Here is a 23,217-nt window from a genome sequence, read left to right as displayed (position 1 = left end):
TCAGGTTGTGTAAACACTGTGTGACTCAGTCAGCAGAAGGAGGCGTTTTAATTTCAGTTCATTTATTTTTGTTGCACTTTTGCAGCAGCTCCAGATTTTGAAAAAAAAAGAAAAGAAATCATTGCGTGTTTCATGATGTTCTGCAAGGAGATGTAGAGATGAGATCAATGTCGCTGTTCCAGGAAAACGAGAAGTTGTTGTCGATCAGCCACTGATCATGCGTGTGTGTCGGTGTGTGTGTGTGTGTGAGAGGCCACAGATGAAGTGTGAAACAAAAATAACAGTTATTAATATCAATTATTTTGGACCTGTGGTACCGTCTACCAAAGCGAAGGCCAAGCCCCTCTTCATGCTAGTGGGTGTCGGAGGTCTGGAGGTCCAGAAGAAGATTTATCGCCAAGCAGATTTGTGTTAAAATAAAGTAAAGAATCTACCAAATGTCGATTTCCTCACTTTTGATGCTATGTTTTGATATCTGTTTGTTGTCACTTCCTCAAATTTTTTTCCCCAACACTTATCTCAGTGTGGTGTGATGCAGCAGGAAGTGGCAGTTGTGGGTTCCCGACGACCGGTTTGAATTTTCCACACTGGTGGTGTGAGCGCTTTAAAATGTCACTTTAAAGTGTCACGGGCGTTGTGTCCCTGCACCTTCTGACTCACCACAGGGGATTTTTCCCCCCCCCCACCATCACCGCCGCCCTTGTGTTCCTCCTCGCGTTGTTTGGGCCCGTTGCCATGAGCAGCAAACCTTCTGGTTCCTGCGAGTGCCGCTTCCTGACGTGACGCGCCGTCGAGGACAGGGGTGCAACCAGAGCGGCTTAGAAACATCCGTTTTCTTTCGAGAAGTGTAGACTTCCTGCTCTGTCTCAAACCAGACTGCTGCTGCTGCTGCTTCTGCTGTTGCTGTTGCTGTTGCTGCACAGCCGCTTGTGGCGGCTGCTGCTGTAAGACACGCCTGCAGAGAAACAAGATTTGAGAACCTGATACCTGAAGTTTCCAACGGTCTTCACTTGCTGATGCAAACCAGAGCTGCTGGCGTTTGGAAGGGGAAGAGTCGGATTTTGGACCTCCTGGAAGTGCTACCACGTGAGACATGAGCTGAAGTGGCCTCTGGTCTTCTCTTCACTATCGGCGGCAGGTAGGAAGAATCGGCATCACTCCAGATTTTGGCCTCAGCAGGCGTCAGGCTTTACTGTACGCCAGTTTCACATTGACTATTAAGAGACTCCAGCTTCTGTCTTTTAAACACGAAAGTGTAGCAATGGGTGCGGCAGCAGCGGTTTCATCATATGACACATTGAGTTTTTTTTTGTTTCACTGAGTGACTACCCATTCCATTTGGCCGTTGAACACAGAGTTCCAAAACCGTTAGTTCTGGTCTAAAGTTCCTCCGGTTGCAATGACACGCAGCAGTTGCTATTAGAAAAACTATTCACGGAGACCCGGTGGGGCGTTTGCACTCGAAAGATTTCCCGGTTGAGCGATCTTTTTTTTTTTGGGGGGGGGGGGGGGGTGCTTGCATGATTTAAACCTCTCCGTCCCCCTGCAGGTCTTCTCTGGACCATGTTGCTGTTCAGCATCAGGACATGCCTCGCTCTGCTGTGGGGAGCGTCGCTGCTGTTTTCCGAGGGGTCCCTGAGCGTTCCGGTGTGGGAAAACGCCACCGTCGTCTCGACCGTCGACCCCGGGCTTGGTACCTCTGCTGCAGCAGCGGCAGCGGCAGAGGCCGATGTTCAGACGACCACAGAGGAAACTCCGGAGCCCACCAGCGCTGATCGCTCCGACGGTAGCACCGCTCCTTTTTCCACCACCACCAGCACAGCTGCAGCAGATGCAGCAGATGCAGCTGCAGGCACCTCCAATCCAGGTGTTCCTCGTCCTGCGAGCACAGCTGGAGGTGAAGCACGACCTTCGACGACCGCGGAGACAGAAAACCCCGCAGGGCGTCGCTCAGCGCCGCCGCCAGTCGCTGTCCTGACTGACAGGACGTCATCTTCTCCTGGGACATCTGCTGCACCTTCAGCACAGGCGACCGTATCTCTGCTGCCACCATCGTCCACCGCTAAGCCCAAAGTTTCCTCCTCCTCTTCCTCCTTGTCTTCCTCCTCCTCTTCCTCATTGTCTTCCTTCTACTCCTTCTCCCCCTCCTCCAACATCTCCTCTTCCTCCGACTCTTTCTCCCCCTCATCTTCCACCTCCACCTCAGCTGGTTCCCCTCAGCCTGCCTTCCCCTCGGCCTCCCATCCTGCATCCACCGCCGGGCGGAGACCTGCATCCCCGCCCACCTCCCGGCGTTCGCCGTCATCTCCACCTGCTCTGTCCGCCACCGTGGCCTCCTCCCCTGCATCCGCCGTCACCCCCACGGTCAACGCCTCCACCACCGCTTCGGCACCAGTCTGGCCCCTGCCCCGTCACTTGACCGAGGCCGCCGCCAGCCCAACCACCAAACCCAAGGACACAAGGCCGCCAAAAGGCCCCGCCCCCTGCTCCACCCGGGCCGTCGCCACCAACTGCCTGATGGCCATCGCCGCGCTGGCCGCCGTGGCCACCGCCTTCATGGTGGCCACCGTCGTGCTCTGCGCCAGGCTGTCGTCGCGCAGATACAAGTACAAGGTCAAGAAGCCCTGCCAGGAGACGGAGATGATGTGCATCTCCTCCCTGCTGCCCGAGGTCAACTACAGCTACAGCCGGCAGCGCAACCCAGTGGCCAACGGCGTGCTGGTGATCCCCAGCGGCAGGGACAGCGACGAGGACACGGGGGACAACCTGACGCTCAGCAGCTTCCTGCCCGAGAACGAGCGCCCTTTTTAGTTATCGTGTCACACCTCTGCAGCTGCGTGCATGAGTGTTGCTGAGTAAACACACACACTTCCTCTTTGATTTTTTTTATTCTATTTCTTTGTCACAGTTCTTCCAGAGGAAGAAGCTCTGAAAACATTGACTTAGCCAAGATCTGTTCTGGTCCTGGTCTTAGTCCTGGTCCTAGTCCTAGTCCTAGTCCTGGTCCTAGCCCTAGTTGTGGTCCTGGTCCTGGTCCTAGTCCTAGTCCTGGTCCTGATCCTGGTCCTGCTCCTAGCCCTGGTCCTGGTTAGTCCTGGTCCTGGTCCTCGTCTTGGCCCTAGTCCTGGTCCTGGTCCTGGTGATGTCAGTTTTTCTGACTTGCAAACATACACAACTCTTTGCCTGCTTCTTCTTGGAAGGACTCCCAGTCTGGGTGATCAAAGTTTTTTTTTTCCTTCCCTCGGAAACATCCGGCGCTGAGCCCCGATGGTGTTTCACTTAGCGACGGGTGGCAGGAAGTCGCTCCACATAGACACTGTGCAGCTTTGTGCCGCAGAAAGACTCACCTGTATAAACGGTCAGATTCCTTGTGACTCTCTTTCGACAGTTGTTTGTCTAGATGATTTATTGAACTATGTTCTTATTTAACAGGACTTGGAAATACCTTCTTTGAACACCAGCGAGCAGCCCCTTGTTGGAAAGACGTGGACAAAAATCAGTGTGGCGCGTGTCTCCACGTATTGAAAAACAGAATGTGTTTGTCAGCGTGTGCAGCTGACGGGATCTCTGAGGTTCCCTCGCAGGTTATTCCGACTGGTCAGAGATGACGTAGGAATGTGACTAGGTTGAAAATATCAAATAAAGAAGTTTAAGATCATTTATGCTAGTGTTTATTTTTCTTTCTCTGTTTTTGAAGTCCTCAGGGTTGCAGGATGCTGGTTTCATTTCTTCCTTTATTTGTGGAGATTCTCGTTCTTGCCGTGTCTCCAGATTCTCCGTCATCCACGCACAGCCCAAGGACGTGCACGTCAGACTGTCGGATCAAGTTTGAGCGAGCTGAAGCGGTCGCTTGCTAACCAGCTCACTTCCCTTATTTACCAGCAGCTTCACAAAAGGCTTTTCCTCCACCCCGGGGCTGGATTTCATACTCACTTCCCTTCCTGCGAGGAAGGAAAAACAGAGCTTTGAGTTCTTATGAGCGTAGCCGTGGAGTCAGAGAGTGTTTTTCTTCTTATTTTTCCACTCCCTTCTCCTCCTCCTCCTCTGCCTGTTCTCCCTCTACTTCATGCTCATCGTGCGACTCTGGTGTCTGTCACCAGAGTCCAAACCAGTGCAAACCTGGAGGACTCATCACTGGCAGCTCCTGCTCCCGATGACCATATAAAGCTTGAGCGACTGGTCTCGACTGATCACAAACACACACACACACACACACACACACACACAGCTGCTTTGTCATTGGCACACACTTTTCCCCGGTGTGGTCACACACACACACACACACACACAGACGCCGTGTGAGTTTAACTGCTGGCCTCTGGAGAAAAACAGGCCTTGTTGTGGCGCAGGAAGGTTTAACCTCTTCCAAGCTGATCTTGCAGGCTGATCTTGCAGGCCTGCTGTGAGTCATCAATGTCACAGCTGAGGTTGCGCAAAGAGCCCTCAGCAGCGAAAGATGGAGGCGTCTTTTAACAACGGGGACTGATCAGGACGGTCGTCAAGGCGTTTTGGGGTCCTAGAGCACTTTTCTTTTTATTCATGAATTTATTTTACCCTCCCTCCTTCCCCGTCGTCTCGACTCGGCCTCGCACGCGTCCACCCCGCCGCTCAGGAGAGCAGCAGCAGCAGCAGCGGTCGGTCCCTGCCCCCACACCACCTAACGAGAACAATCTGTGTGCCGACACTGTGGAAGCCGAGGGGGGAGGAGGCAGAAGGAGGGGTCTGCGCTCATGGTTAACAAAATCTGAGTCTCTCCCTCTCTCTCACTTTTCTTTTTTTTCTCCCTCCTCTTTCCTCTCCTCACTCTCCAGACAAACAGACGAGCCCTCAGTCTGAAAAGGACAAAAAAGTGACTCCTGCGATCCTGCGCACAGCTCTCCCACTCCTGTGAGACGCCTCCTCTGCCACGGTGGATGGTGAGTACAATCTCTCTCTGTGTGTTGTGACCTTTTAATGCTTTTTGTTTTGCTTGTTTTTATCATCTTTTGGATGCTGCACATCACTCGAGTGCACGTCGTCATGACTTTGGAGCAGCGTTGAGCCTCGCGGTGCAGACAGACGACTTTACACAGCTCAGGATTAAAGAACACATTCTTCTCCATTGTCGTCGGGTCTTCATACTTCACAACGGAGCCCAGAGGAGCAGACTCCCCGGAACAAGAAATCCTCTGTAGATCCTCACACCACATTTAGCCCTCTGTTTGCAGGCTTCTGCTGAAAACGGTCGATTTTAGCTTCCCGCTGAAACTGACGCCTGCCACATGTTCGGCTGCAAAGAGAACCTGGATGGGGGTGTTGTCCGGTGTGTTTTGTGACATCACAAACGGTTGCTACTTATATATCAACAGTAGAGCAAGCATATTGTGAAATGTGTGTGATATCGGACCTTTACGATGAACCCAAATTTGACCTTTTGTTTTTGAATTTAAAAACGTCCTGACTGTCAAAGGTTCTGGTGATTTGAATTTGTGAAAACACTTTAATAAGACTTTATTGATCCCATGAGATTTTTTTTTATTTTTTATGGAACACCGGGAATGGCAAAAATAGCAGCAGCTGTTTCACTATTAACTGCGCAATAAATAAACAGCATATCACCTTCGGGAGCGCAGCGCGGGATTTAATAGCCTTTAAATTTGGCCGTCGCAGCTGTAACGCGTGTGCGCGCATGTGGCAGCCATGTGCACGCGTGTGTTTATGTGTGTGATCGCACACAGGCATGTGTGGCCTGATTTATACCCGGCCTGGGCCTTTTAGCGTGCCATTCATTAGGAGGCGCCGCCCCTGCGAGCGGCCCAGCTTGCACACAGATGGAGGAGAGAAGACAGGACGAAAAACAGTCTCTTGTCATTTCCTGCCGCGGAGGTTTATTTTTTTTGTCCCCCTTCCTCCACCTCCTCCTCCTCCTCCTCCTCGTTCTCCTCTCTACTCAGAAATGTCTGTCTGTCGCCCCGAAAAGCACCGAGACTAAGAGGGAAACTATGATGAGCATCTTAATCTTGGGGGCTTTTTCCTGGCTGCGCTCGGCATGAATGTAGAGTAGATCCACTTTGAGCGGGGGAGGAGCCAAAGGTTTAATGTCTTGGTAAATGTTAATGACTAATTACTGATGACAGTCCACAACTTTTGTGAGGTCAAACTGTGGTGCTGCTCAGCTTTGTGCGACAGCCACAGAAATGTTGTTGTGTTGAGTTTGGCTGCTGCGAAACAGCTGTTTTAAGCCATGAGAGCATGTAGTTCTCAGATGTTTTTACTTAGGCAGGAGCAACAGTGCAGAATTAAAGTTATAAATGTCTGTCATACATTAATTAAGCTCCAATATGCAACTTAGTTAATAGGATGTGGAATGTCTATATTGAGCAGTTTACATGGATGTTTTTTCGTACCTCATATGTCCTGGTCAGGGTTTCATTTGGCGCTAAAGTCAAGCTAAGTGTCGCTTTTGTTCTGTTTCTTTTATTTTTGCTTTTCCATTTTGGTCACAATGCTAAAAACTTTTTTAGCTAAGGCTAAACCAACGTACGTATAAGACGCCTCCTCAGCCTCGTGTCTACATATTAAAACTTGTTCGGTTTTTGTTGCAGATCCTGAGGTGAAACAATGCTACCAACGGGGCGCCGCCATCTGATTGGTCTGTCGGCCATCTTTTGCATCAGCATCAGCCGCCTCTTGGCCATGCCCCTGTCCTTTTACACCTCCATCGAGGGAAGCACGGACGAGGAGGAACCCGGCAACCTCACCCAAGTTCTCCACATCGGCAACTCCTCCTCCGAGTACCAAACCACGCCTCCCAGCGCCGTGCATGTGGAGACCGACCTGCTGAGCCAGGCTGTGAGCTTCCTGGAGGAGAACATGCTCCTCATCCTTGTGTCGTGCTCCCTCCTCATCCTCACCTTCCTCATCGTGTGCGGGGCCGTCGTCATGAGCCACAGGCGCAAGGTCAACGCATACTACCCGTCGTCCTTCCCCTCCAGGATGTACGTGGACCAGAGGGACAAAGCCGGCGGCGCCAAGCTCTTCAACGAAGTGCCGGAGAGAGCCGCCCCCGAGCAGCAGGCCGAGAAGCTCGACTCCCACAAGGAGCTCCAGGCGGCCATCATGAAGGCGGCCAAGAACCTGCGCACGCCGAGCAAGGCTGCGGCTGAAGCCACCAGCGGTTCCACTGCGGCTGTGGCAGACCACAGAGCTGAGGGCGGCCAGCCGGAGGCCGTCCCTGAAGGGAACCAGCCAGCTGAGGTGTCTGAGGGTGAAGCAGCTCCAGCAGCTGGAGGCCCGGAGATGGACTCTCCTTCTCCTCCTGAGTCACAGGAGGATGAGTCACAGGAATCTGGGCCCGTCCGGAGTCTGCGTCCGTCCTCCCTGCACATCCACAATGACTCTGCAACGCTGCAGCTGATCGCAGGAGAGAAAACAGCCTTCTAGCTCCGCTGCTGTCCTGTTTCCAGGCAGAAGAAGCTAAATGTTCTCTTGTAGTTTTTTTTTTTTGAAAAATAAAGTTTGTGTTCAGTGCAGAAACATCCAGCATCTTGGTGCACGGATTTGTATAAAGTCATGCTTCAGTTTTGTAAATCGACTCTATGGACTGTCTCTTTAATTGGTCAAGCAAATTCCTTTTTTTTTTTTTTTTTTTTTTTTTAGTATTTCAATCTAATTTCAACTGCATTTTGGGCTCTTGATAAATGTTGTGCCTTCATTTGTACTTATTTAACAGTAAATATATTATTAAATATTCAAGATGTTTCCTTCTGTTCAATTCCGTTGTTTGTATTCTTTTTTTTAGAAATGTTGGAAAGTAGGAAGGTTATTAATGTAATATCAATAATTTCTTCAAACACTTGATAACAGTCTATTTTAATCTGTGTTTAATCTGCGTGCCAGTTAATGGGCAGAAAAAATATATTTTTCAAATACTATGTATTATGATATATTATGTATATTATATCATATTGGGCCTCCAGCTTATGACTTTGCTGGTACAGAAGCTTGACGAGATCTCATTATCAGTCTGCTCAAAAAAACAAAACAAAAAAACAAACAAAAAAAAAACTGCATGAAAAAAAACCAAAAAAATGTTTAGATTATTTTTATTCCACAACATCAAGGGAGAATCACTACAAAATTCAAACTCATTATTAATTGTATTTGAATTCACAGGAACATCTCAAAGGTCAAAGCCGCTGTGCGTATTTATTACATATTAAAAGGTAAGTAAGTGCTCAGGGGAAACAACTGTTGGCTCCATCACTTTCTCCTTCTCTGCTGCCAACATATTAACACTCTGCAAAGCCACAGCATGTCAAAATAGTCTCAAAGAATAAGGCTCATCTCTTATCAACGACCCCAACAGTGCAAGAAATTGTGCGTTTTACGTGACGGGCTACAAGCTGAAGAGAATACGCGGGATGTGGACCACAGACTAACAGGGCGAGCCTGGAGTAACTCTGCTAACGACGCAGGTTGTTAAATGAGGAGTGCCTGAACCATTCTACAGGACAGTGAGGTGTCGATGCTGATCTGATCAGCTCAGCAGGACGAGGGAACGAACGCAGGAGCAGTTTTTAATTGCTGGCCATGACTGCCCCCTGCTGGTCCTGCAGGTCCTCCTGTTGCTTGAGGCGGTAGTCAGCCAGGGCGGCTTTGATGGCGTCCTCGGCCAGCACTTGGTAGGGGGAAATAAACAGTTAAAGATCAGTCCGGGGTTAAATACACATAGAGGTGCTGAGTAGCTTAGAAAAACACTGGGAACGTACTGGAGCAGTGCAGTTTGACCGGTGGAAGAGACAGCTCTTTGGCAATGTCGGTGTTCTTTATCATCAAAGCTTCGTCCACCTGTAAAAAAAAAAATAAAAAAGAGCAAAACAAAATGAAACAGGAACGTGAACATAAAAGTAGCTACAAATTTCCAGTCCATGAAAGGACACGGGCAGAGAAGAGGAAATAAGAAGGCCGCTTAGGTGTTTTATTGTTCTGTATTCCAGTGGACTCACAGATTTCCCCTTCACCCACTCGGTGGCCAAAGAGCTGGAGGCGATGGCAGAGCCACAGCCGAAGGTTTTGAACCGGGCATCCACGATCTTCCCCTGGTCGTCCACCTCAATCTATCAAAATCAGTTTGACTTTATGTTTATGCCAAACTAGGGATGCAAATTACCGATTAATTCATTAATGGATCAATAATGATTCATTCATAAACAGTGATTTTTCCTGAGAGCATAAAATTTCACAATGAAAAATGTTCAAGGAACACATTATTTAACCCTTAAATAATGCTGAGAGTCCAATGTGACCCATTTTTACATTAGAGGACAGTAAAAACACCCTAAACATTTAGGTTTCTCTGAATATTACGACTTTTCCTGCCACAACACTGTTATAACGATATTAACTACTAAAAATGTTCAATTAATTGTGACTAATTTAATTTAATTGATTAAATTCGTAAAAAAATGAATAGATAATTGATTAATTGTTAACATCTCTATTCCAAACATTTTGTTCACGACAGGAAGTGAAAAATGTACCTGGAGCTTCATGACGTCTCCACAGGCCGGTGCTCCCACCAAACCCGTGCCCACATTCTTGGATTGTTTGTCCAATATGCCCACATTTCTTGGGTTCTCATAGTGGTCCACCACCTTCAGGCAGGAAGCGAAAGAGACAAAAGACACGGATTTGTGGGCAAACTCTGGGGATTCATCCACAGAGCTGAGATGGATTCACCAAAGCCTCCTGGGAAAGTTGGTTTGTGCATCATTCACCAGAGGCAGACAGTCTGGAGAAGGGCAGCGTCGCCACTACACGAGATTAAGTTCTGTCTGTTGTGTAAGCGACGTTGAACTAAACTTGTTAGGACCGGATTCCATTGTCAGCGCTGCATCCTGTCTCCCCCGTGCTCTCTCCCCCTCCCCACCCCATACATGCTGAGTCACTGTGACCACAACAAACTGCAGTGCGTGTAGCCACATACATCCCTGACAGTAGAATTGCAATATGACTTAAAAATAAATAAAAATAAAAAATACTCACTGTATGTTCACTAAAACAAAAAAAAATATATATATATATATATATATATATATATATATATGTCTACCGTCTATCTTTACAAGTTGGGTCCGGAATTATTTGTATTTATTTTTATTAATTTTTTTTTTTTTTTTTTTTACATTTCGAAGAGTGAACATCTGGAGTGGAAAACACCCACATTGATAATACTGAGAGGATGATGCAGCCACAAGTGGTGCACAACATCTCACACAGTCTCCCTCTGTCTCTCCTAGCACACTACCTCCTCCTTCACATGGCCCTTAATGCTCAATAATGGGAGGTGACTCGAGGAGCCTAACGAAGCTGAGCCGGTGGCCCGCTGGCTGAGGGCGGATTAGTGACGTCGTTCTGGACGTCTTTTATAACAAACACACAATAAAAAAAAATAAATAAAATAAAAATAACAAAGAACAAAGAACAAAAAAACAAAACACACAAATGCTTTCGGCCTCTTCCTGTGTCAAGCAACACGGAGAGGATGATGTAACCAGGGCAACGAGGATGGACGGAACCATCATTGAAGGAACTAGTGATAGTTTACTAGTTGTAAATGCTTGAAACGCGTCCAACATTTCCTGAACATCATAACAGTATTTTGACCAAAAAACAAACAAACAAAACATATTACAACATCCAGTGGATATTGTTGGCACGTCATGACGCACTTAGTAGAAAACTCGACCATAACAAACAAGTTTTTTTTTTTTTTGTTTACCTTCTTGTGGTAGCAGCACTGGGTGAAGAACTCCGGGGCCGAGAGCGTCCTGGTGAGGAAAGTTAACGAGCTGCGACACTTGTTCGCCACAGTCAGCGCCATGTTGCCGGGTTCGCAGCGAAGTGGCTGGCTCAACCGAGTGGCGCAGCTTCAAAACACCGGGGTTACGTGCCTCCCAGTGGGCGGCGCCGGCCGACCTCGTCGCTTCTGCGCATGCCAGTTTGGATGGGACGTTTACGTCATAGAGACAGAAAAATGGAATAGTTTGATCGTGAATTTAAGATTGCAAAAAGCCAGATGGTACAAAAAAAAAAGAAAATAACAACAAAAAAAAACAGACATTTATTTTAGGACTTAAAAATTATCTTAGTCATAGTAGATGCAACATTTGGGAAGTATTTTACCTTAACCGTATTATTGTATTTTTTATATTTTTTATTTTTTTTGTTAAAAAAAAAAAAAAAGAAAAAAGAAAAGATATCATTACAGACCAGGAGGTTGTCGGTATAAATGGTATCATGTTTGAAGTGACAAACAGTCACGTTTAATTTTTTCCCCCACACATTTTCACCACCTGCTGTCTCAGCATGATAATGGTTTTTGTGTTGCTACGGAAACACACACACAAAAAAAAAATTCGGTATGCACACTTACTGCGCAGGCAGGAGGTTTTTTTTTTTTCATAGAAACAACATAGAAACAAACAACCATTCACACTCACATGCACACCTGCGGACAATTTAGAGTCTTCAATTGACCTCACATGCATGTTTTTGGAGTGTGGGAGGAAGCCAGAGAACCCAGAGAGAACCCACCCAGACACAGGGAGAACATGCAAACTCCACACAGAAATGTCCCAGGCCCGGAATCAAACCCACGACCTTCTTGCTGTGAGGCCGCAGCGCTAACCACTGCGCCACCGTGTCGCCTTAATGATGAAGTTGTTGAATATTTTAATTGACTCAGACAAAAACCCTTTAAAATTTGTATTCCCCAAAACAGTAGCCACATCCCTTCACCTTTTCACATTGCTGAATTTTCCCTACACTCACAGCCTAAGTTTAGGTAAACTGAATTTATTGTTGACTTTTCTCTGTCTTACAACATGGACCGCAGTAAATTCCCCTTTGACCGGATTGTGCAAACACCGCAATTCTTGTACAATGCCCTCTCACCACGCACTTGCTTAAAAAAAACGGGAACTGATTGTTTTGCTCCTTGGTTAACAGGATGTCCGACTAGTTTTCATGAACTGGCACAAATCTTTGAATATTCCTCTGAGAATGCGCTTCCATAGGAATTTAACATTAAGGTCTTTGCTTTTTTTGTTTTGTTTTTTAAATAAAACTCTTAGGTAAACATGAGACCTGCAATCTGACAAAGAAAACAAACTATGTTTTAAAGTAAATGAGAAGTGGGCAGGTTTTCTTCCATGTCATAAAAAATGGGATGTGTCTTCACACTCATCAGTCTGAGGAAACAGAAGTGAGAAACTAGCACCCGGGGCGCCTCAAAGATTGACTGCTGAGATACAACACCAGTAAGTCGATTTAAAGTCATTTAATAACTAATTGTCTTTTTTGTCAACTGTGAGTCACTGTAACCACCCTTGTTTAGTTTTATGTACATTTTTCAAGACACTGTTCTCTCTTTCAGAGCCAGCAATGGAAGTGGATTATGTTGAGTACGGCGACTACACTCCAGTCAACGACACAGAGAAGAATGACACCATTTTTGGGACACTGCATTTCAGTACCTCTCACACACCCATCACTCTTGTTCTGGCAGTGGTCAATGTCATCATAGCTGTGCTCGGACTCGCAGGCAACTCGCTGGTGATCTGGATCTGTGGGTGTAAAATGAAGAGAACGGTCATCACCACCTGGTACACCAGCCTGGCCATTTCCGACTTTATGTTCTGTGTGTTACTGCCCCTGGACGTCTTCTACACGATAACCTCGCATTGGCCTTTTGGAACAGTCTTGTGCAAGCTCACCTCATCTGCCCTGTTTCTCAACATGTACAGCAGCGTTTTCCTGCTGGTTCTCATCAGCGCCGACCGCTGCGTCATGATCTTATTCCCGGTGTGGTCACACAACCATCGGTCTGTGAGGAAAGCGATCGCCGTCGTCGTCCTCATGTGGCTGATCTCGGCCCTCCTGACGTTGCCCACCCTGATCTTCAGGCAAGTCATCCCCCACGGCGCCATCACTCAGTGCTACTTAGACTACATGGATCGGTCCAAGCACCAGGCGGTGGCACTCATCCGATTCATCTGTGGCTTCCTGATTCCCTTCACGATCATCGTGATCTGCAGTTTGGTGCTGGTCGTGAAGCTGAAAGGCCTGACGTTCAGGTCGACGAGGCCCTACAAAGTCTTGGCGGCGCTCATCTTGACGTTTTTCCTCTGCTGGGTTCCCTACCACACGTTTGTCCTTTTAGAGTTAGACTTGCAGAACCACAACCTGGATGTCGTCCACAACGGGCTGAAAGTGGGGGCCACCCTGGCCGCAGCCAACACCTTCCTGTCGCCTGTTCTGTACGTGTTTGTGGGGAACGATTTCAAACAGACTCTCAAGAAATCTCTGACGTCGAGGTTGGAGGAGGCAATGGCAGAGGATTTTCGTACAGGGGGTCTGAGCTACTCCAGGTCCAAGTCAATGGAGGTAATTCAGAATAAAATCAAAGTTCATCCGTGATCACAAACTGGACTTCATCTCACGGCTCGTGACTGTAGAACTGGGCCACATTGACACATTGACGTCATGTTATATTTAATCTCTCATGTGCTGATAAGAGTGTACGATATGTAATTTTGTTAATTTCAATACAAACAGTGTAGCATTCAAACATGTCTCGTATTCATACATGTACCTCGCTACACTGAATCTGTAAAAACAATTAATAAAATATAAATATAAATAAACATACAGCGTTGTCATTGTTAAACAAGTTGAAGCAGTGGTCACTTCAGATTAAATATACAGTGTATTTTATTACTGTGTTTTTGTCATATTGAAGCATTTAAACGCACTCCACTGGCTTTGACGTGAATTAAAAAGCCCACAGTAACGAATGAGCGAGGCTGTCTGGAATGACCTCAAGTTCAACCTTCGTATCAGTTAAAATATTTCGGCATGAACGTCGTCGCGTACGAGAAAACACGTGGTCTGATTGTTATGGTGAGAACCTGGAAGACCTGGAAGAGGGCATACGCACAAACTCCTTAACCACGCCCCCCTCACCACGAGACCGGAAGAGCCTTTCCCGGATCTGTGATGCAACCAGCGGTGAGTGTATTTGCGTAGCTTCCTGGCGACTTTCTCTTTTTATTTATCAAAGTACCGCCGTAGTGTCGTCGTAGATTCACAATTGTGTGTTTTCAGTCACTTTCTCTGTATTCGGTTGCGTCGCCGTATAAGAAAAGGCTCATTTTAAGCTCGTTTTTATCGTTTTAGCCTGTTAGCTCGATCAACTTTGTCAAGATCCGTAAATGCGAGCTAGCCAGCCAGCTTCCTTCCCCTGTTGTCATTTATCTAATCCCGGTGTGTCGTCGTCTTCTCTTCTCTCGACCCGCACTCCCGCCTGGGCTCCTGTTTGTTTCTATGTACGTTCCTGGAAGAGTTTGGTAGCCGCGCAGTCACCCCCACCAAGACCTTCTTCTTGAGCGGACCTGTCCTCTCAATGGCCACCGCCGCTGCACCACCAGCCTCGGGCTCTGCTGCTGCTGCCGCGGCCCCCGAGAACCCCGCTCCTGGACCCGGGTCCAGCAACTCGGCTTCGGCCGACAGCAGCAGCCAGGACAGCACGTTCGAGTGTAATATCTGTCTGGACACAGCCAAGGATGCGGTGATCAGCCTTTGTGGACACCTTTTCTGGTAAAGGGGCGGGGGAGGTTTATTACTGTTACTGTCACCACCTTGACATTGCTGAAGGGTTTTGAAGTATGAAGGATGGCGTTAGCATTTATTTTGCAGACATGCTAAACTGAACTAAATTCTTCCTTGTCCAACGCCCCCATCGACATTGCTGGATCAGTTGGCCTTGTTTGCATCAGGTGAGACAGTTTCACCCATTTAGCTTTTTAATTGTTTTTAAAAATGATGGAATGTGTGTGCAAGATAAAGGAATTCCAATCTTAACCCCACTTTCTTCTGCTTCCAGTGGTTGGAGACCAGACCCAACAGACAAGTGTGCCCAGTGTGTAAAGCCGGCATCAGCAGAGACAAAGTCATCCCTTTATATGGAAGGGGAAGCACAGGCCAGCAAGACCCCAGGTGAGTAGTGTGTTGACCAAGGGCAAGTTTATCTTAAATGCTGATCAACCCAAACGTTGAGTATCAGTTATGTTTTCTAATCTCCCCCCAACATCGCACAGTTGAAACTGTTCTGATAACAGAATTTACAAGTTTGAATCTGTTCAACAGGGAAAGAACGCCTCCTCGACCTCAAGGCCAGAGACCAGAGCCGGAAAACCGTGGGGTGAGTTATTCCCTCAACATAACCTGCGTTGTCATAGCATGTTTAATGTGTTCCTGGTTTTAGACATGATTGTGTAGATTTATTAGAAGGTGTTTTTTTTTTTTAACGTGGTATTAGCTGTTGAGTGGTGCACTCGCACGATGAAACTGTTACCCTGGAACAAGTACTAGCACTTTCTCCATTCACAAAAGTGCCCATTTCCCACTGGGATCTATTACGTGATGAGCTAGTAGGAACCGAGATTTCTCTTGAGAATGATGACAAGTCACGCAGGTGGTTGCGTCACATCTCACTCTATGCGTGTTTTTATGATGCATTACAAATTTTGAGCCGCCTTGTGCTGATGATGAAACTCGCACCTCACAGGGATTTCAAGGCTTCGGCTTTGGAGATGGCGGTTTCCAAATGTCCTTTGGCATCGGTGCCTTTCCTTTTGGTATTTTTGCCACGGCTTTTAACATCAACGACGGCCGACCTCCTCCAGGTATTTATTTGCCTTATGAATTTATACCCCAGCTATGTGTGTCTTCCTCGAACAGTGCACTGAGTAATGTTTTGTGAATCAACGCTCCACACAGCTGCCCCGGGAACGCCGCAACACATGGATGAACAGTTTCTCTCCAGACTCTTCCTGTTTGTTGCCCTGGTCATAATGTTTTGGTTGTTGATTGCCTAAATGCACTGGAGTTGTGGCATTCTGACTGAAAGATCATTCAAGTAATATTGGCAATTTATTTTTCTTTTCTTTTTTTTAGACAATACAAACACATAAGTAAATTGTTAATTTGAACCAAAAGATCGATTTACTCGTCCAAAATTAAAACCATTACGACCTAAAAAAAACAACAACAAAAAAACAGAGGAGAACATCCAGCCAATATTTGGCATTCTCTTTTTCTGGTATTGTGTTTTGTTTTGTTGGGTTTTTTTTGGGGGGGGGTAATCATGACATTTTTGAAAAGGTTAGTGTTGGTTTAATTTTATTAAACATCTCGTTTGGATGTGCTTTCTTTTTACTTTTATTTTATTGGAACGGTTGCAAAAACAATACAACCTCAAAAAAATAAATAAAACACCTTTCCAGCTCAACTTTAACTTAAATTAAAATATTTGTTTTAAAAGCCACACTAACCCCCTCATCTTCAGCAGTGTAAGGAATCAAAAAGGTGTATGTGTCAGCTTCCAGTCAGTTTCTTGATTGAAGGGTTTTTTTGTTGACAACGTGTTAATTCAGGTCAGCGGTTGAAAGGTTTATTCATAAAACAGTGTTCCCCCACCCCCATTTGACACTGTACTTTAAATGTAAAATACTGTCAGAGTAAAAATGGAGCCTGATCAAAAGAACTTGAAACCACTTTTCTAACTGTGTATGTAAATGTAGAGCTAAAAAAGATGTATATGTAAATAAAGACACCATCATCAGTACGTTTTCAATGTTTTTTTTTTTTCCTTCAATCTCACACAAACCAAGATGCACCAAAATCCACTGGTTTGGAAATGAAAAGGTTTTGTTCAATGCTCATTTCTTCAAAACTTATGTGAGTCAAAACGGAAGTCCTTCAGTCGCTTTTAGCCAAAAATAGATATTTTTCATATTTTGTCAAAGAGTTAAAAAAAAGAGGAGCTCTGTACACCTAGTCCTGAGCATGTGGTCCCAGCAGTTTCTCCCCAGATTCTTGTTGCTGTGAAATATTGAACTCCATCTCATACATGATCTGCTGGATTCTTATTTTGGTCTCGCATCTTCTCTGCGGGCTGAGTCGCTTCAAAGCCGGAACAAAGCTGAGCATGAACAGTTCGTCCTCGTCCCTCGGCTTGTTCCGCATGGCGGCTCCATTCTCTTTGACCAGCCACTTTGTTGGGGACGCGTTGCTCTGCGAGGTAGACCCGTCGGGCATCAGCCGGCGTTTCCTCCCGGTGTTGGCGCTGCCCGAAGGCACCCTGGACAGTAGGCCCAGTGGGTCCGATGTGGTTTCCTGGGGCATTGGATGGAGCTGTGCCAGGAACTGTGGCTTGAGGTCACTTTGGCTCATGGCGGCTTTGAGGATGGCTGACGATGATGTGTATTCACCTTCTGGGCTGCACGATTCGTTATCCGCGTTGTCGTGGTCGTCGTTGCCACACATGTCCAGCCCGATGCTTCTCGACCCAGTGAAGGGTGCGATGAAATCCATGAGCTGCCGGTACTTCCATTTGCTTGGCAGGTTTTCTCCTTCCTTCCTGCTTTTGATCTCCATTCGCACTTCCTTCAGGTACCTGTCCCTCATGTTCTTCCATTTTTTCTTACAGTCTTCACCTACAACGACAAGACATAGCTGTAAGGAGCATGAAATCACGTGAACATAACTAACTTTTTTATTTATTTATTCAGTGCTTACCTGGAAACTGTTAAAAAAAAAAAAATCTAAATACAATTCTAAAATCATCCCTACATTAACTCCATATTGCACACATGTAAAACACTACACACACAAAACAACAAATAAACCAATTAAGGAATAATGTCCTTCAATGAACTTCCTGTTCTGATCGCCAACATAACAGCAGAGCATTCTGGGATTTGCAGTATTAGCGGTACACGTACTGTTTAACACCTCGCGGGCCAAATGTGATTACACTGCAGGCCAAATTTGACCCGTGGGCCACGGTTTAACACCGTGTAGCACCTGTAGCAAGTGAAACGGAAAGCGGGGGAAGGGGAGGGCAGCGTTCGCTCGACGCCCGAGCCGTCCTCCTCCGCGACGCCATGACGCGGCTAGCAGAGCTAGCTGCTAGCTAGCTCGCGCCGCTCGTCCGTCGCAGCGCGAGCGGCCCACGGCGTGCGGCCAGCGCTTCAGACCGCGAGCACGGCGCGGCAGGCAGCGAGTGAGCGAGCGGGCACGCTACAAAGCAGCGCGTGCCCACGCGGGTGGGATGAATACAGTTTAAAAGCGAGAAGGAAACAGTCCGTCGAGCCCTGTTGTCGTTGGTGTAGTTGTAGTGTGTACCACTATGCACCGTTATGTCTGAAGTGTGCATAATAAGTGACTGCAGAAGTTGTTTGTGTTTCCCCCCTTCCTCCACTTACACGGCAGACCCACGACGCTGCTGATGCTCCTCCACGCGCTCGCCCGGCTCTCCGCGCAGCGATACTTGGGCACCGAGGCGTTGTACAGCTCCGGATAGTGAAACACGGCCAATATTAACTTTTCGTCCATGTTGACGCCGTCGTCGCCGTGCTGTGCGCGTACGCGGAAGCGGCAGCCGTCGACTCCCGCCTTTTCCGCCCAGCGACCGCGGCCCCGCCGCGAGTTATCGCGAGCGCGGCGGGGGCCGCCTGCCGCGTTGTGCCGCTCCTGTCATTTGTGCAGTAGTGCGTCCGGTCACAGGGGGCGCAAGACCCGGTTTTTCCTTCCACGGCGATTTTGAAACGGGGTTAAAAAAAAAAGAAGAAAAAAGAAAAGCAGATGCAAGTGGCGTGAGGTGCAGGGCTTAGGCTCCAGCAGAGACCGTGACCCTGTGCTCAGTATGGAAGATGAATGAATGAGTGTTGATAGTCTGTCCAGACTCAACAGACAAAATTGAGAATTTGAAAGCAATCGTCCATTCTATTCTGTTCGGTTCTATTCTATTCCAACACGTTGAAAAGATTTACATTAATTCTGCTCTTCAAACTTAAAAGTACACAATTCATCAAAGCATCAGATAAGACCAGCGGTTTCTGTTTCCTCTACTGATAATTTATATAATCCCTAGTCTGACATGCCTGCAGGTGTGAGGCAGAGAAACATCACAATTCAACATTAAGTGCTGTTCAGCTACTTGTGTGTCGGTCCTGGAACCTACACACAACATGTAACACAGCTGCTACCTTTGCTTCTCTGGAGGTTTCAGGCTGTGGTCCAGCCGTTTCGCAGATGTGCTGAGTTGTGTCACACGTGAATGCTCTGATGCCATGTGGGCTTCTCTGCTCATTTAGCAGCTGTCACAGAATGAGTGGGCCTGAAGTCTTATTCCATGTCTGATTTGAGCTGTTTTGAGTTGTTAAATTTCCTTTGTCATATTTAATTTCAGTTACCCTGTTGTTTAAGATTATATCTGATCAGTGCGTTTGGTCGTTAATGGTTGTTAAAGCTCACAAAAACAATTATTTGTTTGCATTATGTTTTCATTTTGAATCATGCAAGCCACTAAACTGAATCACCTGCCTTGGGCTCATTGAATCTAATTATTTGAAATTAAATAATTGGTGCTGTCACAGTTTTCTTTGTATGTGCGAAAAGCACTTCAAAATAACCCAGAGAAATAAATCAGTGGCAACCAAAGGGTGACGGGCGGCATGGAGGGCTTTTCTTATCACTTCTTGTTCCAAATATTGCTCTTACACCAACAAAATAAACCTTTATCATCCTAATCCCCGGTAATGAATTTTGAACTGCTTTGAACCGACGTGGCTGTGCTACAATTCCTTCTATTGAGCGGCCACAATAACAGCAGATAGCCATCTCGCATGCTCCGCAAACTATACATCAACAATCTCGGTGCTATTAAAGTCCCGTGAAAAGGATGGGATGGTGTTTATTGTTATCTCCCTCCAAAAAGCCGTTATAAGAGGAGCTTAAGACAGATTGTGGAAATCCATTAATTCTCTGCGCGGGGAGGCAGGGGGGAGAGGGCGGGGGAGAAAAAGGTGTATTACCTTGTATGAAATCCAAGGATTTGTTGAGGGTGGTGTTGACTTTAACCTGTAATAGCTTTACCACGGTGGTGCACATTGTCAGAGGCGTGACGCCGAGTGACTGCGGCGCCCAGATAAGACACATGGTGTATGATTACCAATACAAACCACGTGAAAAGATCCTTGTGTTCTTACACGCCCCAAACTTGTCGCAGCCAAGGCAAGTCGCATGTTTGTGTAGCTGCAAATATTTTATTACAGTAATGCATCACTTCTGATGGTGGTGTGGCTCGTTTGCAAAAGATCATTCATGGAAAAGGGCATACAAAAAAAGTGACATTGATAAATAAATGTAAACAGTCGGCCCGGTCGTTAAATTTAGCAAGCACAAGTCGTGGCCACACTGGGTAAAAAAAACAAAAAAAACATTCATCTTTAAATCCAGGTTTCTAATACCAAGCAATCCCCTTTCCTCTAAAACCCCAACAATAAGGATCTTAGGTCGGCTCTCCGCTTCTCATTTTATGCACTGAAATCTGATTTCTTTTGGAGAAAGGAATGAAGCAAGATTAACTGAATCTGCTGCCCGCCTTAACCTCCTCACAAAACTGCCCAGATTAGCTAGGAATTAAGTTTCAACCGTTTTATGTGTCTGGTCCATAGGAGGGGGGATTATAGTTTTACTTCTTTCTTTTTTTTGGCCTCCCAATTTCACTATAAGGGTCTGACAGGCAGTTGGGGAGACTCAGACGGGCAGCTGAGCAGCTGAGCATGAGCTGATCGAAAAGTGCTGGTCGCCTGGAGCCGCCGCTCATTTTTTTTTTTTTTTCATTTTTAAATATGGAAGGACTGATGAGGACAGAGAGTCAAAAGTTACCGTTCACCATTGACAACATACTGAGCAGGTATCCCTCGTGTGGAGCCGGCGGCGCTGCTCTGAGAGACCATGCAGCCAGTCCTGCTGCAGTGCAGGTGGAGGCAGCTCACCGCTCCTGCCTCTGCTGCTGCTTCTGCTCAAACTGCGGAGACGTCTTCCACACCGAATTCATCCACGAAGGTAGGAGCACCACTTTTCATCTATAAACTTTCACTAATCCAAACTATTTCCTTGCACTTTGAGCTTTTGAACTGTCTAGCGTGATACGATAAATATGCAAAATAATTCAAATTATATATATTTTTTCTTCCCTCTCTGTTTACTGAGCTGAAACCACGTGTCTCCCCCTGCAGCCTGCCAGTACAGGTGGCCCCCAGCGGCGCTCCCAGACCCCTGCAGGTCAGGAGACGCTCGCCACGAGGAGCCGAGCTCGGCTCAGGTGCACAGGCGAACCAGGCGCCACCGCACCATTTTCACCGAGGAGCAGCTGGACGCGCTGGAGGAGCTGTTCCTGCAGAACCAGTATCCAGATGTAAACACCAGGGAGAAGCTGGCGCAGAGCGCACACCTGAGGGAGGAGAGAGTCGAGGTACGTTCGACCGGTCACGGCCGGTTTTCAGTGCAGGGTTGGAGGGGATTCAGCTGCCGTGCAGTCACTTTCAAGATGTCAGAATATAAACTATTGTCTTATAAGACAGGGGTTGCCTATTTTCTTCTTTTTTTTGTAATTGTATATGTGTGTGTGATACTGATGTTGAATTCTGTGGAGGACTGAATTTTAGAGGGAATTTGAAAAAATTTGCAGGTTTTCTTGCAATTTTTGACTTCCTCTCTTGGAAGTGAATTGCGAGGTTGCAGAAAAGAATGAAAAATGTTAGAACAAGACAAAAATTATCTGAAATAGATTTACAGAAACTAAATACTGGAGATAGATGTAAAAAAAAAAAAAAAGTGTAAACAGCAATTAAGTGTCAATTCATCTTTGAATTGAATTTGATGGATGATTGATCTCATACAGTCTGGACGGACATTGTGTCTATTAAACAATAATATGTTGTTTTGTTTTTTATTATTTCTGCTGTCAGGTTTGGTTTAAGAACCGAAGAGCAAAGTGGAGGCGTCAGAAAAGACTTTTGTTCAGTGCTGGAAGTGTAGAGAAGTAAATGTCTTCTTTCATCCTGGATCACAACTGGAGAAACAGTTTCATCTGTGTTGTGCGGTCTTGCTATAGCTTTGTGACGCTGTTATTTTATCATAAATGACCAATAGCTCTGCCGCAGCATTGGTGCACTGGTGAAATTATAACTGATGCTGGTGTTTTTTGTACTTTGTGTAAATCTGAAATGTTAAATGGAAAATAAAAGGGCTTACTTCGAATAATCCTGAAATCTTTTTGAAATGTAGTTTTTGAGAAATGTGCAAACTTTTTACTTATTTTTTTTTTTACATTCAATCTAAAAATTAGGTGCAGTGATTAATTTGTTATCTATTTATTTTTGCTTGTTGTTGTTTTGTTGTTAAGGTCTTTTCCTAGCTTTGTGCTTCACAAACGCACAGGCGTCTCATATGCGTTGTTCCTAAACAAAACAAAAGTTCTTAGAATTATACACATTTAAAAATGGTCTGACTTAGTTCAGGTTCCCGCTCTGAAAACCCTGTTGAGTTGCATTGATCGCGTAGTACCAGCAGGTGGCGGCATTGTATATACAGTAGAACCGCGAGCACCTGTCCGTAGCAATGCCGCGCAAGTTCAACTTAGATTTACCACAATGTATAAAAATAGATCATCATGTGAAAATTCCATTTATTTTATTTCAAACACACCCGAAATAATCTCAATTTAAATGAGTAAACTCAATTATTATTATTAGTAGTATCCACTGACCTACCTATACACTAACATTGGGTAATTATAATGTCATGAGTGCAGGTGTTCAAACGCTTATTTCCACAACATGAACTGCAGCTTCCGTGATTAGGGGTCTTTAAAAATAGACCCGGTCCCTCTGAAGCTGCCACTCCGGTGTCTGTGGCTCCTCAGGGGCCCATGAGGCTCCTGCACGAGACTGACGACCGTCCTGTCGCTGATCCAGACCATCTGTCTGCCCCCTCTGGGGTCTGTGTGCTCCCCGGAGATGTTTCTCCCAGTTCCCACTGCAACAGCAGTTCAGCTTGAAAACAGAGGAAATCACTGGCAAAAATCAAATAGAGGCAGAGTTTATCTGAGGTGTCGCTGGCCGCTTTGTCATGCAAACCGCAGAATTACAAAACAACAGATTCAGCTTTTAGGAATGTCGCTGTTGCTCAACTCTGCATTTCTGCATTGTACGAGATCAAAACGGCTTTGGAAAGGTTTTCAATTGATCTAAAAAAAAAAGAAAAAAAAAGCTTATTTGCAATGTGAGCATCTGTATGGTTGTTTCCATGGGTCCTCAGAAA

The 23,217-nt window shown here is 46.3% G+C and overlaps 6 protein-coding genes across 8 annotated transcripts; 5 read left to right on the top strand and 1 right to left on the bottom strand.

Moving 5' to 3' along the window:
- Positions 1-869: 869 nt before the first annotated feature.
- selplg (selectin P ligand) lies at positions 870-3,658 on the top strand. Its single transcript, XM_076045029.1, has 2 exons — positions 870-1,138; positions 1,550-3,658. Exon 2 carries the CDS (start codon positions 1,564-1,566, stop codon positions 2,809-2,811), a length of 1,248 nt encoding a protein of 415 aa, XP_075901144.1. The 5' UTR covers positions 870-1,138; positions 1,550-1,563; the 3' UTR covers positions 2,812-3,658.
- Positions 3,659-3,801: 143 nt separating this feature from the next.
- Positions 3,802-7,753, top strand: LOC142900632 (transmembrane protein 119-like). Its single transcript, XM_076045033.1, has 2 exons — positions 3,802-4,916; positions 6,585-7,753. The coding sequence occupies exon 2, from the start codon at positions 6,601-6,603 to the stop codon at positions 7,420-7,422; it is 822 nt and encodes a 273-aa protein (XP_075901148.1). The 5' UTR covers positions 3,802-4,916; positions 6,585-6,600; the 3' UTR covers positions 7,423-7,753.
- A 4,229-nt stretch (positions 7,754-11,982) lies between these two features.
- Positions 11,983-13,688, top strand: LOC142900630 (chemerin-like receptor 1). The gene is made up of 2 exons (XM_076045030.1): positions 11,983-12,302; positions 12,419-13,688. Exon 2 carries the CDS (start codon positions 12,427-12,429, stop codon positions 13,459-13,461), a length of 1,035 nt encoding a protein of 344 aa, XP_075901145.1. The 5' UTR covers positions 11,983-12,302; positions 12,419-12,426; the 3' UTR covers positions 13,462-13,688.
- A 277-nt stretch (positions 13,689-13,965) lies between these two features.
- Positions 13,966-16,669, top strand: rnf185 (ring finger protein 185). Of its 2 annotated transcripts, none has more exons than XM_076045031.1 (7): positions 13,966-14,052; positions 14,385-14,640; positions 14,801-14,819; positions 14,927-15,039; positions 15,190-15,244; positions 15,611-15,728; positions 15,823-16,669. In XM_076045031.1, the coding sequence occupies exons 2-7, from the start codon at positions 14,447-14,449 to the stop codon at positions 15,918-15,920; spliced, it is 597 nt and encodes a 198-aa protein (XP_075901146.1). In that variant the 5' UTR covers positions 13,966-14,052; positions 14,385-14,446; the 3' UTR covers positions 15,921-16,669. The 2 variants fall into 2 exon arrangements, with proteins under 2 accessions (XP_075901146.1, XP_075901147.1); XM_076045032.1 differs by lacking the exon at positions 13,966-14,052 and adding an exon at positions 14,059-14,251.
- Positions 16,664-20,013, bottom strand: LOC142900633 (uncharacterized). Of its 2 annotated transcripts, none has more exons than XM_076045035.1 (2): positions 19,923-20,013; positions 16,664-17,540 (listed from the first exon to the last, which is right to left on the bottom strand). In XM_076045035.1, exons 1-2 carry the CDS (start codon positions 19,996-19,998, stop codon positions 16,879-16,881), a joined length of 738 nt encoding a protein of 245 aa, XP_075901150.1. In that variant the 5' UTR covers positions 19,999-20,013; the 3' UTR covers positions 16,664-16,878. The 2 variants fall into 2 exon arrangements, with proteins under 2 accessions (XP_075901150.1, XP_075901149.1); XM_076045034.1 differs by lacking the exon at positions 19,923-20,013 and adding an exon at positions 18,312-18,738.
- Positions 20,014-20,665: 652 nt separating this feature from the next.
- Positions 20,666-22,154, top strand: LOC142900638 (pituitary homeobox 2). The gene is made up of 3 exons (XM_076045042.1): positions 20,666-20,958; positions 21,132-21,367; positions 21,864-22,154. Exons 1-3 carry the CDS (start codon positions 20,742-20,744, stop codon positions 21,939-21,941), a joined length of 531 nt encoding a protein of 176 aa, XP_075901157.1. The 5' UTR covers positions 20,666-20,741; the 3' UTR covers positions 21,942-22,154.
- Positions 22,155-23,217: the final 1,063 nt, after the last annotated feature.

This window comes from Nelusetta ayraudi, unplaced genomic scaffold, assembly GCF_046127955.1.
Source record: "Nelusetta ayraudi isolate G7.1 ecotype Tasmania unplaced genomic scaffold, CSIRO-AGI_Nayr_v1 ptg000083l, whole genome shotgun sequence".
In the NCBI taxonomy this organism is placed as follows: domain Eukaryota; kingdom Metazoa; phylum Chordata; class Actinopteri; order Tetraodontiformes; family Monacanthidae; genus Nelusetta; species Nelusetta ayraudi.
The sequence above is the reverse complement of the archived record's forward strand: the minus strand, read 5'-3'. Positions and strand labels throughout refer to the sequence as shown.

Coding starts and splice junctions, on each gene's coding strand:
- selplg (XM_076045029.1), top strand. CDS start 1,564: ATGTTGCTGTTCAGCATCAGGACATGCCTCGCTCTGCTGTGGGGAGCG.
- LOC142900632 (XM_076045033.1), top strand. CDS start 6,601: ATGCTACCAACGGGGCGCCGCCATCTGATTGGTCTGTCGGCCATCTTT.
- LOC142900630 (XM_076045030.1), top strand. CDS start 12,427: ATGGAAGTGGATTATGTTGAGTACGGCGACTACACTCCAGTCAACGAC.
- rnf185 (XM_076045031.1), top strand. CDS start 14,447: ATGGCCACCGCCGCTGCACCACCAGCCTCGGGCTCTGCTGCTGCTGCC. Junction 15,245..15,610: donor CAGAGCCGGAAAACCGTGGG/GTGAGTTATTCC, acceptor CGCACCTCACAG/GGATTTCAAGGCTTCGGCTT. Junction 15,729..15,822: donor CGACGGCCGACCTCCTCCAG/GTATTTATTTGC, acceptor CGCTCCACACAG/CTGCCCCGGGAACGCCGCAA.
- LOC142900633 (XM_076045034.1), bottom strand. CDS start 18,441: ATGGACGAAAAGTTAATATTGGCCGTGTTTCACTATCCGGAGCTGTAC. Junction 17,541..18,311: donor CAGCGTCGTGGGTCTGCCGT/GTAAGTGGAGGA, acceptor TTGTCGTTGTAG/GTGAAGACTGTAAGAAAAAA.
- LOC142900638 (XM_076045042.1), top strand. CDS start 20,742: ATGGAAGGACTGATGAGGACAGAGAGTCAAAAGTTACCGTTCACCATT. Junction 20,959..21,131: donor CACCGAATTCATCCACGAAG/GTAGGAGCACCA, acceptor CTCCCCCTGCAG/CCTGCCAGTACAGGTGGCCC. Junction 21,368..21,863: donor TGAGGGAGGAGAGAGTCGAG/GTACGTTCGACC, acceptor TTCTGCTGTCAG/GTTTGGTTTAAGAACCGAAG.